At 47.7% G+C, this 14,461-nt stretch overlaps 1 protein-coding gene across 1 annotated transcript in view; it reads left to right on the top strand.

Annotated features, from left to right (window-relative positions):
• The first annotated feature begins 271 nt into the window (after nucleotides 1–271).
• EXT1 (exostosin glycosyltransferase 1) overlaps nucleotides 272–14,461 on the top strand; it is a 275,971-nt gene continuing 261,781 nt past the window's right edge. Inside the window, exon 1 of the mRNA XM_026495530.4 lies at nucleotides 272–1,909. Coding sequence (XP_026351315.1) covers nucleotides 948–1,909 — 962 coding nt within the window. The 5' untranslated portion in view covers nucleotides 272–947. The remainder of the gene's footprint in view (nucleotides 1,910–14,461) is intronic.

Raw genomic sequence — 14,461 nt, 5'->3', positions numbered from 1 at the left:
CTCGCGCCCCCGCGCCGCGCCGGCGCCTCAGCCGGCGGCCGGGGGTTATGAATGGGCGCAGCGGAAGCACCGCCCCCCCCGGACGTGACGCTCGGCCAATGGCAGCGCGGGCTGCGTGGATGGATGAGGTCAGCGCTGTCGTGTCGGGAATGGAATGTGTAAGTGTAACATTCAGAACCGGGTAACATTCGGCGACCGAACGCGGCGGTCGGCGGCGATCGCGCGGGGGCCTGCGAAGCGCCGCTCGGGGCCGGCACTGCCCGCGGGGAGGACGCGCCGCCGCCGTCACCCAGCGCCGCCGCCGCCGCCGCCTCCAGCCGGGCCGCCGCGCGTCCCGGGGGCCGGCCCCGCGAGCGCAGGAGTAAACACCGCCAGAGTCTTGGAGCCGCTGCAGAAGGGAATAAAGAGAGATGCAGGGATTTGTGAGGTTACGGCGCCCCAGCTGCAAGATGCACTAGCCGGCTGAACCCGGGGATCGGCTGACTTGTTGGAACCGGAGTGCTCTGCACGGGAGTGTGGATGAGTTGAAGTTGCTTTCCCGGGGCTCGTTTTCCACGCTGCCGAGAGGCAAGGAAATCACTTCGCCTTGCCATTGATTGGGCATCGGGAGCTTTTTTTTCTCCCCCTCTTTCTTTTCCTCCGTCTTGTTGCATGCAAGAAAATTACAGTCCGCTGCTCGCCCGCCCTGGGTGAGAAATATTCAGCCCCGCTTTCTCCCGTCCATTGTGCAAGCCAAAGATGAAAGACCGAAGGGGAGAAAGTTAAAGAAATCGCCCACATGCGCTGGATCAGTCCACGGCTTGGGGAAAGGCATCCAGAGAAGGTGGGAGCGGAGAGTTTGAAGTCTTTACAGGCGGGAAGATGGCGGACTGGAGCTGAAAGTGTTGATTGGGAAACTTGGGTGATCCTCGTGTTTATTTACAACCCTCTTGACCCAGGCAGGACACATGCAGGCCAAAAAACGCTATTTCATCCTGCTCTCAGCTGGCTCTTGTCTCGCCCTTTTGTTTTATTTCGGAGGCTTGCAGTTTAGGGCATCAAGGAGCCACAGCCGGAGAGAAGAGCACAGCGGTCGGAATGGCTTGCACCACCCAAGTCCGGATCATTTCTGGCCCCGCTTCCCGGACGCTCTGCGCCCCTTCGTTCCTTGGGATCAATTGGAAAACGAGGATTCCAGCGTGCACATATCCCCCCGGCAGAAGCGAGACGCCAACTCGAGCATCTACAAAGGCAAGAAGTGCCGCATGGAGTCCTGCTTCGATTTCACCCTTTGCAAGAAAAACGGCTTCAAAGTCTACGTGTACCCGCAGCAAAAAGGGGAGAAAATCGCCGAAAGTTACCAAAACATTCTAGCGGCCATCGAGGGCTCCAGGTTCTACACCTCGGACCCAAGCCAGGCGTGCCTCTTTGTCCTGAGTCTGGATACTTTAGACAGAGACCAGTTGTCACCTCAGTATGTGCACAATTTGAGATCCAAAGTGCAGAGTCTCCACTTGTGGAACAATGGTAGGAATCATTTAATTTTTAATTTATATTCTGGCACTTGGCCTGACTACACCGAGGACGTGGGGTTTGACATCGGCCAGGCGATGCTGGCCAAAGCCAGCATCAGTACTGAAAACTTCCGACCCAACTTTGATGTTTCCATTCCCCTCTTTTCTAAGGATCATCCCAGGACAGGAGGGGAGAGGGGGTTTTTGAAGTTTAACACCATCCCTCCTCTCAGGAAGTATATGCTGGTATTCAAGGGGAAGAGGTACCTGACAGGGATAGGGTCAGACACCAGGAATGCCTTATATCACGTCCATAACGGAGAGGACGTGGTGCTCCTCACCACCTGCAAGCATGGCAAAGACTGGCAAAAGCACAAGGATTCTCGCTGTGACCGAGACAACACCGAGTATGAGAAGTAAGTGGCTCCGCTGTCAGTCCTCTGCTGGTCAGCCCTGGGCCCTGCCCACCTCAGCCAGGTGTGAGGTTGGGGGATGGGGTGGGGCGCAGGGGCCCTCTGGCCTCTCCCCTCTGGTTTGGAGCCTGGGACTGAGCAGCCTGGTTCAGGCGTGTGGCTAGGAGCTGGGGACCGGGAGTTTGAGCTCCTCGGGCGGACAGAGAAGCCCGGAGCACTTTCCTGGGCCAAATAGGCGACAGTGTCTCTCCCTCTTGCTTGGAAACCCTTCAGGGCCATGTGTCTTCTGTGAAAGGTGTGGGTTTGAGCCAAGTTCAGAAACCGTGCTTCATCAGTGGGTACAGGAGGGTGTCTGTGAGGAGGTCTAGGGACCCCGAAGAGGCTCTGAATCCACCCACAGTCTGGAGACCTTCCCCCCAAGATTGATGCTTTATTTGCTTTTCTCACGAGCAGGGGTACTGCTTTCCCGGGAATTTCCCAGCCTCCAATTGTCAGACTTCCGTAAGCCTTAAATTTATGTTAGCGGTGGAAGTGTTTTAATTTAAGCTACTAAACTTTCAGTGCCTGTCTTCTCCTGCCCTCCATTGCATTGACGTTTGCGAAGGGAGACCTTAAGCTGATCCAGGGCTATGGATCGTTCGTTCGTTCATTCATTCATTCATTTATATATATGTATGTGTTTGTATGTTTGTATCTCATCTCCTTCCTAGGGAGAAGCTGTTTTTAAAATCTGGGCCTCAGCCCCACTTGCTGTAAACTCCAGTTGCTAATTTAGATTTCCCTTTCCCTTTTGTCTTTATTATTTGCATGTCAATCGGAGACTGTTACTCCTTGAATGGGCATGGGATGCCTCCTTACCCTCTGTAGTGAGGCTAGTTTTGTCCAGTTGCTAAGTAACTGAGTCGGATACTTTGTAGCCTTTCTTTCTCTTCTTTTCCCTTCCAGTGACAGTAACTGACACACGGGGATTTGGGGTCAAAGCTAGCTTCTACAGATCTGCTTTAACCTGAGCTGGGCGGGTCAGTTTCTGAGTAGATGGGGTGGGAGCCCCAGGCTCTCACTTACATCTGGCTGTGAAAGAGTTAGTGAGCTCCTACAGTGCATTTCCACGTTACGCCAGTTAAAAACCAGAGCAGCCTTGTGCTACCCAGGGAAAGAAGGGAGAACCTCTCAGCTGAGTACAAGAGGAACTGGCAGAGGTTGGCAGATTTTGCAATTGATTCATGAAATGCAGAATAGGGGAAATGCTTTGCAAACCTGATTGGCACAGGAAGGGCTGTAGTGGGAAGGCAACCCTGAAAATGAAAGGTTTGATTGTTGTCTGTGGATTTCCTCAGACACTCAGGCCTGTGTAGGAGTGATTAGAAGGGAAATTAAAGTCCTCCTATACTGGATCATAGACACTGAAGGAGAAAGTATCAAACACTCGGATTCCCCAACCCCCAACACCTCTTGTCTTCCAAGCGTAAGAAAACCCGAGGCGAGGGTCAATTATGAATCCATATTTTACTCTTTTTCGGGGGCAGTTATGTGTGAATGTTGGGTGCAGTTGTAATGGATTAAAATTTTCTCACAAGGGAAACAAACTATGGTTAGTAATAAACTGCTTTGTTTACATGGCATTTACATTGACCTAGTCCTGTGGGTGCTTGTAAGAAAAAAAATGCTTATAGCCTTTCAGGAATTCCTTTGTCTGGCTTATGCTGGAGTAACTTGAGAAGATAAAGTCTAACCTTTTGGTGTCTTCTAAAGCAGTCTCACCTCATTTTGTAGAAGAATCACGGTGGTCCTCATTCTTCTAAAGGAGCTGGAGCTGAGTTCTTAGCTTAGGAAATCTGAATGATACATTTGGGAACCACCCTTGATCCCATAAAACAATCTTTTTTTTTTTTTACCCTCTTATTCCCCAAATAAATATTTAATCTCCACATTCCCTGCTGAATCGCTTTCTAGAGCTTGGCAATGAAGGAAGGAGGGGCTGGTTTCGTAGAACCTCTAATTTTACCAATTAAATCTAACTAATTTTTGACCTCTTTGGGATTGGGCCAGGAGATCTGACACCCACGCTCTTGTCTTGGGTTTAAAGACCACAAGGGGTCAGGCCCTCAGGATTGGGTCTTATCTGAAAAGTGGCATTTAGTTAGGAAAGCAAGTTTGGTCTTTCTCCCAAGCAGGGATTTCTTCAGCAGGGTCACTCCTGGATGTTTTTCATGTTCCCCCTTTGCATGCTTTCTGACTCCAGCCTTGTTCCATGGGATGGGATGGTGCTGTAGGAGGTTTGCGTTCATTAGCCTGGTCTACCTGGAGTCGTAACCCGTTCCTCTCATTGGGTTATCAGAACCCGTGATCCTTGAGAAACGGTGCTTGCAAACATGGTGGCCTTGTACTGTTGACTTTGAAGCGTGTGAAGATGAAGGCTGAACCTGGAGATACAGGACGATGCTCACGCGTAGCGAGCGACTGCGTCCTGTGCTCAGAACCAACAGCAGCTCCTTTCACCCTGTTTGTCGTGTTCTGTGAGTGAGTCTTGAGTCCATGAGATGCACAACTCCAGTCCTGCACCAGTCTCTCTCTTCAGGGTCTTCGAGAAGGAAGTGATATTGAAGTTAGGTCTGTACAAGTCATGTAGGTCTGACCTCTATGTCTGACTCATCGTGTGACTTAATTTGTTACCTTGGACATCAGCTTACCCTTTTGTGGACTGGGTTTCGAGTCCTTCAGGGCGCTGTACACGTCCATTTGGTAATGGCTTGTAAAAACACGATCAGTTTTCGTCCACTTCTCTTCTTGTCTTCACTTTAGTTTGTTGCCGCCAGCAGCCCACGTATGAGTTTGCTTTGGACTTAGGAGGTCCGACGATTCATGGTACCACGGCCTAGGTGGGGTACTGCAGAATATACACAAGTGGACCAACTGGAAAAAGACAGCTGCCCTTTGTGAAATTAGCCCTATGTGGTGAGGAAGATGTGGTGCTAAGTGGTTTGAGGACTTCGTTTCACCTGTACTTTTGTGAAAATCAGGCATTTATTACTGAAAGTATAAAAGAGCCGCATGGAATGAGGGGAAATACTTTTCTCTTGTAACAGCAATAGTTTTGAGCCAGACTTCCAGGATTATATGGAAACATCCATTTTCATGATACCCATAATTAATTTTCATCAGTTACATATATTGACAGATGCAGGTGATACTGGCTAAAATAAGTTGCTGCAGTGATGACATGATTTGGAATGAGGCTTTAGAGAAATTCTGTTTTACCCCTTTGAGCTTCTTATGCACCCTTACAGAACTATATATTTTTTTTTGCATGAACTCCATAGCTCAAATCCCTTCAAGGGGCATTATTGTGAAGCTTCAAATTTGGCTTTCTGAAATAGAAGAATGAGAAGGAAATGAGAGGTGGCTTCTATCTTTGACCCCTCCAAGGAAAGCAACGGTGAATATTTTAAGCAGCTCTTCTGGGAAAAGGCAGGATTTTGTGCAGGCCTTTTTAATATCTTTTCCTGTGTTTGCTGAAGCCGTACCTCACAGTCTTGGGATTTTTAAGGGTCCTGAAGCTAAGTGATTATTCAGCTTCCGGGATCTTCATTTTACAGATGTGGAAACGGAGGGATAGACTGTGTTAGGGACTTGCTTAAGGTTGAAAACCTGGTTAGTGGCAGGGTGGGTAGCCCGAGGATGCAGGCCCTCTGAATTTTCCCCCTTGACATACAGTGTTCATCTTCAATTACAGATACACTTGAAAGCTCTCCAGCGACTAGGAGACCCTTACTGATGCTGTTTCTTGGGGGATTTCTCTTGGAATCCTCTGGGGAGCTGCGGAAGACCTTGGACAAACTTTGAAAGAAAAAAAACAAAAACAAAAGACATACATGCAGCATTTGTCATAGAATTTTGGGGGCTGATACACAGTCCCATCCTCAGACTTTCAAATTCTTGCTCAAGGGCCTACCTTCTGCTTTTCACTGCTAACTAAGCTGTTGGTCCCTGGAGCTGTTTAGTCAAGGTAGGAGGTTTTTGGACCTTTCAATTTGGCCCTGAGGGATTTAGGGAATAGACTGTGAATTAACTGAATGATAAGTTGAATACAGATATGTTCATAGAAAAAGAAAACGCGCCCAAGGAGTAATTATAAATGATTATTTATTTCCCACCATCCCAAATTATATTAACAGACCCCTTGAGCAAGTTCATGATCCAGCAGGGAACCTTAAGGTGAATGTTTTCCTCCTCTAAAATGGAAGGTGGAAATTGTGCTTCTTAGGTTTTAATTGTAAAATATGAGTGCCCCTCCCCCCACAGTTGTATGATAGCACAAAAGCATTTCTAAAATAAACCATACAAGCACAGTTTAAAAATAAAGATAGGGAACATTAGGCAGAATTATGAAATTGGCAAGAGTGTCTTCTTGCACCCAGGTTCTAGTTCTCTCTGCTACCCCTTTCTTAACCTCCATCTGAACTTGCTTTCAGGGGAGGACCTGGAGGCCTCATTTACAAGGAATCCCCCAGATAAGGGTAGGGGTGCTGGGGGCTACTTCTGGGGACGTTTATGTACTGGTTGCGTCCAGGTCAACAAACGCCTTGGTTTAGAGCGGAACCTGACCTGAGCTGGGATTTCGGCATGCAGCGAGCGGCTTGCTGATAAGGCTTAGGCAGGCGCTGCCCGGGGAGGCCACCGTCGGTGTCCCTGACTGTGCCGGCAGCTTTAGGTGGTACACTCTCCGCAGAGGGGAGCTGTCCCCCTCAGGTGGCGATTGTTGTCTTTGTCCAAAGGCCTGTAGCTCCGCCTCCCCGGAACGCTGCTAGAAAATGACCTTGAGTGCACGAATATCACACCCAAAGCTTGCACATGATCCGTCCAGACTGCTTTGCTCACAGCCATCCCGCAAGATTGTCCTGCGAGGCCACCGTTCAGGTGTCGACCCCGAGACCAGCAGCGGCGAGGCGGTGTGTCTAAGGCGGCGCAGCTTCGGAAGGGGCGGAACTGAGGCCACAAGCCAAGGTTTTTGGCTCCAGTTCTCTTGTTCTCACGGAGACCTGCCACCCCCAGAGTGAACCAGGTCAGGCTAAGTGGTCCCTGGCTTCGGCAGTCTCCCGAGCGTGTCCGTGTTCAGCCGTGGAAGAGCGGGCTCAGGCTGCTGTGAGCTCCGTACTAATCGCTTTACTTAGAAGCTCTTCCCGTTGTCACCAAGTTCGTTTACTGACCAGGGGCTCGCTCAAAACTGGAAGATCTGTTGAGTGCCCGTTACTTTGACGGATGAGAGTGCAGCCTGGAGAGGGTAAGGTAGGGAGCGCAGGGTCGTGTGTCCGGCGAATAAATGGCGGCGTCCTAACGGGATCTTGGATGCCCGAGTCCGTTCTTTTTCCCTCTACAAAACGTTACTGCCTTAAAGCATCGAATGACATTTCCACCTGCTCTTAGGTTATTTATTAGTGAGTTTAGTGCATTTCAGGTGTTTGTAGATCATATTTTTTTCCCACTGCTTTTTTAAATAACGTGTTTGCCAAGGAAAAAATTTAGCTCAGAGATGTGATCAAGGTGGCCCCTAATTTTGACATTTATGCACTGAACTTAAACTCTTCCCATCGTAACTTTGTGCAGGTTCAGCTTTTAATTCTTTCCGAGAGCTCTTCTGAGCCAAGCAAGGAAAAGGACTGTGTGTGACCTCTACCCTCCCCAGTCATGGGTTCGTGTGCAGGGTTTCCCCCTCTGGTTGCAAGTGAACTGTGAGACAGGACAGGAGTGACTGTTGGCCCCCCGTAAACAGGTGAATAACATGTTCCAGTAGAAATGGGAGACCCCGTGGAAGATTCCATTTCTGACAGAATGGGCCAGGTTTCATGGAAGGTGCCACACCCCTGCTCCCAGATCTTCAGCTCCCTAAAGAAAAACAGTGCTTAGAAAATTGTAGAAGAGAGACAGTGCCTCTGTGGAAAATTGGGAAAATAGAGAAGGTACAAATGTGAAAATAAATTTTTTCTCTAATCCCCTTGGTAAAAGCTCCCTGTTGTAAGAACTAACCACTATGATTAAGCTTCAGTGTCGTTGGCCTGTTAGAGCGTACATACATGCCTTTATCATTCTATCTCTGCATATCCAAGTACCTTGTATGGATATGATAATTATCATTTAATTAATAGTAAGTAAATAATGAATTCAACACATTTTCCTTAAGTGCCTTGTTTGTGTCAGACACGCGGGCATTGGACCCGGGGCTGTAGCAGTGAACAACACACCCTTGACCCTTCTTACCATTCTCGTCTGTCGGGTTTGAAGTCAAACTTCAAACGTATTTTTGCACGTTGCTTTTTTCTTAACATTATCCGAGAACATTTTCCACTAATACTAAATAGGAAAATCCTATTAAAATATTAAAACGGGATTTAAAAAAAATAAAATATTAAAATAGGATTTTAATGGCTGCAAGGTTTTTTTTTTTACAAACCCATAGTTTGTACCATAGTTTATTTAACCATTTACGTTTTCTTAAGAGATTTGTTTCTTATTTTTCATTTTTGTTATTATATAAATAAGATTTATTTAGTGTTCTTATTCTAATTCTTTATTGTTTTTTAAATTATTATAAGTAAGTCTGTGATGAGTCTCACTTGAGTATTGGGGGTTTGTCTTTGGCCCTGAGTTGAGTCTCTCAGAGAACAACGTGGAACTCCCCCCACCGCCCCCCCAGCCCAGCCTTTCTGAGAGGAACAGCTATTTTTGAGGTGAGGCTGAGCACCCCTTTAGTGAAGTAGCCATCATTAAATGACTGCTTAGATAAACATTTGTAGGTGTTAATTGGTCCTGCAGGGGGTCTTTGAAGCTCCCACAGCTTCTGTTCCCTTTGAAGTTTTGTTTTTGCGGGAGCCAAAAACGTGGGTGAGTCCCTTTGGAGCAGGCCCCCTCAGCCTTCTTTCTCCTCACACCGTGCAGCCTTCCCCTCGGAATCTGCAGGCCGACCCTGGGTAGGTGTCATTCCCTCAGTCAGGCCGACCCTGAGTGGACGTCATTCCCTCAGCCAACTGTTCGTCAAAGCCCTGCTTCTGTTTTCCCTGTGGTTGTGGACTCCATGGCGCATGCAGGTGAGTTGGGCCAGGTCACTTTAGCTCTGGCCACGCGGTTAAGGTCCGGACTCCAAGTGCAAACGAGGCTCTCTTCTGAGGGATTTGCAAACCGAGACTGAAACCACAGCAAGCAGTTTATGCCTCGTTACGTTCAGGGCTTGCTTCACCTCTCATTGCTTTGAGCAGTTAGGTCGTGTGTGCGGATACACGTCCTCACTTTGTGTGCCCTCTAGTCTTCTTGGAAAAACATTAGAAGACAGCCTGTGACCCCCACAGATTCCTGGACGAGGGGCTTAACCTGCGCCTCAGTTTCCACATCCGCAAGTGGAGATCCTGACACTCGCCTCACAGGGTCGTGAAGGGGTTGCGATGAGGTGGCATGTATGAAATTCCTTGTAAATGCCAGTGTGTTCTGCAGGGTGGTGGTGTTATTAAAAACCGCCTTCCTGCTTTTTTCTAATCAACCACAGTGGTTTGCTTAGTTTCATAACTTGGCTCTTTTTAACTAAGCCACAGAAATAATGCTGTTCCTCTCTTTCTTGGTGCCTAATCCCCGGACATTGTGGTCGGTGCCCGGGAAGCAGGGCTCTGGTGTCCGTGGGCCACGGAGAGACCTACAAGGGGCCTTCGGGCTGGAGCTCGCAGGTGGCCTGGGGCAGGGAGAGGGTGGCCTCTGGGGCAGTTCTTCCTTCCTTGACTCCGTATCCCCCATGAGCCCTGGTTGGCTGCTCTAAGAATCCGGGTTACCTTTTTTGCAGTGGACTTGTGCACCCTCAATGGTTGAGGGGGACATTGGGAGGGACTTGGCTGTCATGTGAATGGAGCTCAGCTCCTCGGTAGCCTCCCTGGGCTGTTCGGCAGGCCCTTAGGTGGCAAAAAGCAGAAAATGACTCAGGTCATTTTAAGTCACAGGATTTATCTGAGGGGACGTGGAACAGACACCAATCTGGAACCGCTTCAGTAGGTTCTGAGAACTCAGCACAATACCTTTCTTCCCACTCTGGGCCTTCCTATCTCCCTTGGCTAGTACCACTGTGCCGATGGGTGTCTGGCAGCTACTGCCCAATCTTTTCTGAAAACTCCTGTCCAGGCCCCGGAGGAACCCAGCCTGACTGACCTTACTGGCCGTCGTTACCACCTCTGGGGAGAGCCATTCATAGGAGACCACATCTTGGGTATGGTGGTGATCTCATCAGTTTAAAGACTGCCCTGCCCCATTGCCACTCTTGATTTAATTGGCCATCCTTTTGCAAAGAACAGCCTAAAGTTGTTTCCTGGAACAGGGGACTGTGGTTAGGGGAAGTTGGCTGTGGCAGGCACTGTTGAAGCCATATCCTGTTGGCACGACATATTTGAGCCCGGTTGATGATGACGATAATAGCAAAAGCAACTAATATTTCTTAAGAGCGTTCTGTGTGCCTGGTAATGGGCAGGATCTCCTCCTTTCTGTCCACGCTAGTGGGAAGATGCGCATTTCAGATGCGTAAGCGAGACAGAGGATCTTTGCAAGTGACTTACGTAAGCACACACAGCTGGGATGTGAACCAGGCCACCTGGCTGCTGGCCCTGCATTCTTCCCCACGGCAGGCACCCTAACTACCTCTGCGCAGCGGGACCGGATGTCCTGACGACCCCACACTCACGGACAGTAGTGTGATTGACTGAAGAGCACTTGGACTTCTCCCCTCGATTTTATTTAATCTCACTGTAGAGGGACAATCCTTTTTTTTTTTTTTTTTTTAATTTCATTTCAATGAGCCAAGCTAGAGTACATCAGTAGTTTCAGATGTAGCGTTCCATGATGTATCAGTCGGGTAGAAGACCCAGTGCTCATTGCGTCCCATGTGTAGAGGGACAGTTCACCCAGTTTGGTGATCTGGTTTCTCAGCCCACAGCAAATCAGCAGCAGTAAATCTAAAAAGAGAGGGATTCCTGCAGACAGATCTAGGAAGAAGGGACAGCTGGCAACCTGAATGGGAGGCAGTAGGCCAGGAAATGATAACGTGTAATGCCCAGAAGAAGTAAAGAAGCACTCCAGTTTGCAAGCAGCTGGCCCAGTGCCCGGGAGTGTGTCCCACAGAGTCCTCGGGAGTGTGCCTGTGAGCCCCACCACCTAGAGCCTTGCCTGTGATGGCACGGAGCTTCCGTAAATATTTGATGAACTGCACCACAGTCCAGCCTTGACCGTGAGCCATCGTTTGTGTGCCCTGCCCTTTGTTAAAGAAAGTAGAGGAACGAGGAATGTGTTTTAGAACTTTTTTTTTAACCCTGATGGTTAAAATAAAAATAGTTTGCTGCTCCTAAGAATAAGTTCTCCATTTGAAAACTTGTCTCCCATGCCCAGCAAGTTCCCCAAGGGTGCTAGATACACGGGGCGTCCACTGAGTTAGCATGGGATTTCTGGTGTTTGTTGCTAACTCAGATTTCTTGGGTTTCATGACACATATCAATACTTCAAAGTTATGAGAAATGAAAAGTTTCCTGGTATTGTGGTGTGGGCCTGTGACGCAAGCTATTCCTGATTGACTAAGACCCAGAATGACTTGGGCCGTGGGCTCAGGTGAGATGGTGGCCCTGGGCCAGGGCTGGCCAGCTTGCCCTGGGCATGGCACACAGAGGGTGGAGACTGGAGAAGCGAGGGGCCCGGGAGAGGGGAGGGGGCATCAAGGTGTTGTTTAGGGGTCGTCCTGGCAGACATGTTGGAGCATCTCACCTTAGCTTGCTTTGCTTTTTTCCACACTTCTGGGGGTGCCCAGGATGGGAACTGATGGGGGGAGGTATGAAGTGGATTTCACAGCTCCTTCATACAGTCTAGCATCCTGATAGATGGGTGGAAATCACCCACGGCACCAGTGACAAAACAGTGTGACCGTGCCGCCACCCTAGCCGAGCTCGCCTCCGAGGCTTCTCATCGTTCACTCACTGGATGATCAAGGTGGGATTGGTCCAGGTCCGCCTGCCTGTCCATCCCCAGCCCCCTGGCAGGGCCCCATTCCTCCTCCTTCCTCTCCCCACATACCTTCTTCTGCCTGTCTTGGAAAACCACCCCCCTGCTCCATTTTTCCTCTTCCAAAGTTACTTCCCAGTGCCTCAGTCTTGGTCAGATTCTCCCGATAGTGCGTTCCAATAGAACACGTGATCCTCGGTTGCAGCTGTGGTTTTATATTCAACTATTTATTTTTCTCTTTCCTTAGCAGATTGTATAGGCCCTGAGGGGAGGATTCATGTTGGTTTTTCATTACTTTCCTCAGCCACTACGTACTGACCACCTACTGTGTGCAGGCGCGGGGGATTCAACAGCGAACAAATCATCCCTGCCCTCTAGATGCCCGCCGTCTCGTGCCACCAGCAATGGCATGAGCTAGAAGGTGCTAGATGCTGCGGAGAAAAGCAGCACATGGAAAGGGGTAAGGCAGTGGATCTCAGCCTGGGGAGTTTCTGGAAATGGGGCCTGGACCCTTCTTGTGGCCAGGCAGACCCTCTAGAGTTGAAGTTCCAGGTTTTTAAAAAGCTCACCAGGTGATTTGGGGGCACTGTGAGAGTGGGGGTGAGGGAGGGTTTTGAGAGTTAAATATGGAGGGGAAGGAAAGCCTCATTGGGAAAGTGACATTGAGCTCAGTGGCTCTTGTGTCTTCACAGCCGAGCACCATGCCTGACCCACCCATACCAGGCACTCAGATTTTGCTGGGTATGTGAAAACAACTTCTATTTATTTAACCGATAGAAATATTACCAGAGCCGACTGTATTCACAGTACGGATTCTCTAGCTGAAACGCTCTGGTGCACAGCACGGGCCTCCCCATGCGCCCTTGGGTCATTTGCTGATTCATCCAGAGTTTCTTTTAATTTTTGTTTTCTTTTTTTGTTTTTTTTAATTTTTAGAAAAACAAATATTTTCTTTTAAGTAATCTCTACACCCCACGTGGGGCTCAAACTCCTGACCCGGAGATCAAGAGTCACACACTCAGCCAAATGAGCCAGGTGCTGCTTTCATTTTCATTTTCTTCCAATAAACTTTTTAACCCCCCAAGGTAGTTTGTTCTCTTTTCCTCTTCCTTTCGTTTTCTTTCTTTTCCTTTCTTTTCCTTTCTTCTTTCTTTTTACTGTTCTGTTGGATATCAAAGCATCAGTGAAACCAAATTAAAATGAACTGAGGGGGTTTGCTGCATAATATGAACCCAAAGACTTTATTGCTATAGGAGAAACCATAATGGTCTTTTTATTATTTAATTTTAACAGTCTGTGAATATTGGGACTTTCTGTCCCTCCTTCATTGCAATTTTTCTCCCAAGTAGTCAGTCGAATACAACTTGTGGCTTGCATTTTTTTGCTCAGGTTACATCAAATTCTGTTAACTGCTATTGAAGCGTTGCCCCAGAGTATATAATAACATCGTGCTTAATTGAGCTATCAGTCTCCTAATGAATTCATACCGAGCTTTATCATTTAATTAAAGAGCAAAGGGGAAAAAAGCAAAGGGAAGGTGTACAATTGTTTCTCCCACTGGCCTCCATTTCCTGCGTTTAAAATCTCCTGGTTTGTTTGTGTTAGCTTGTCTTCGGGAGATCGCATACAGGTGCTCAAGGTGTATGAGTAGAATGGAGGATACACTGTATCACAAGTACTTCTAATAGGTCTTAAAAATTGATTCAGATTTGGTGGCAATCATACAGCACTTGATTAAATATGAATTATGTTTTATGTTTTTGCAAAGCTCGGTGAGGTCATTCTCCAAAATTATTTCTAGGTCTGTATATGTACGCCAGTCTGAAAATCTAATCACAGGGAATCTGATAACCGAAATGCTTTGGCTTTACCGGGAGGCAGAGAGTACATTTTTCTTGAGAACACCATTCCTTATATGCTACATGCTCCTTTAAAATTCACATTGCATTAAAAAAGCTCCCTTTAAGCAACACCTTTCATGGTAACTGCACTTTTAAGTATGCAAGTGTAATGTTGCATACAGGTGAATGAAGGGCAGTCTTTTATTGATTCAAAGAGTGGAGATGTATAGTATTTTCTGTATTAAGGTTGTAGAGTTCTATTACTTTTTTTTTTTTCGAAGAACAGTATTTTATGTTAAGATAAAACTTAAGTACCTCAATGTTTAGTGTAGTTAAAAGACAGTAGTATTTCCTTGTACTTACTTTAGATCTAGCCAGATGTAAACGCAACCCAAGTGGGATAAAAGAGGCCAAAAGGATTAAATATCAAAAGAAATCCCTTTTTTAAGTTGAGATATAATTGACATTTAACATTGTATTAGTTTTAGGTGTACAGCATAATGATTTAGCAATTTTTTTTTTCTCATGAGAAGAATTTTTTTTTAAAGATTTTATTTATTTATTTGACAGAGATAGAGACAGCCAGCGAGAGAGGGAACACAAGCAGGGGGAGTGGGAGAGGAAGAAGCAGGCTCCTAGTGGAGGAGCCTGATGTGGGGCTTGATCCCATAACACCAGGATCACGCCCTGAGCCGAAGGCAGA

This window comes from Ursus arctos, unplaced genomic scaffold (assembly GCF_023065955.2).
Source record: "Ursus arctos isolate Adak ecotype North America unplaced genomic scaffold, UrsArc2.0 scaffold_6, whole genome shotgun sequence".
NCBI lineage: Eukaryota > Metazoa > Chordata > Mammalia > Carnivora > Ursidae > Ursus > Ursus arctos.
The sequence above is the reverse complement of the archived record's forward strand: the minus strand, read 5'-3'. Positions and strand labels throughout refer to the sequence as shown.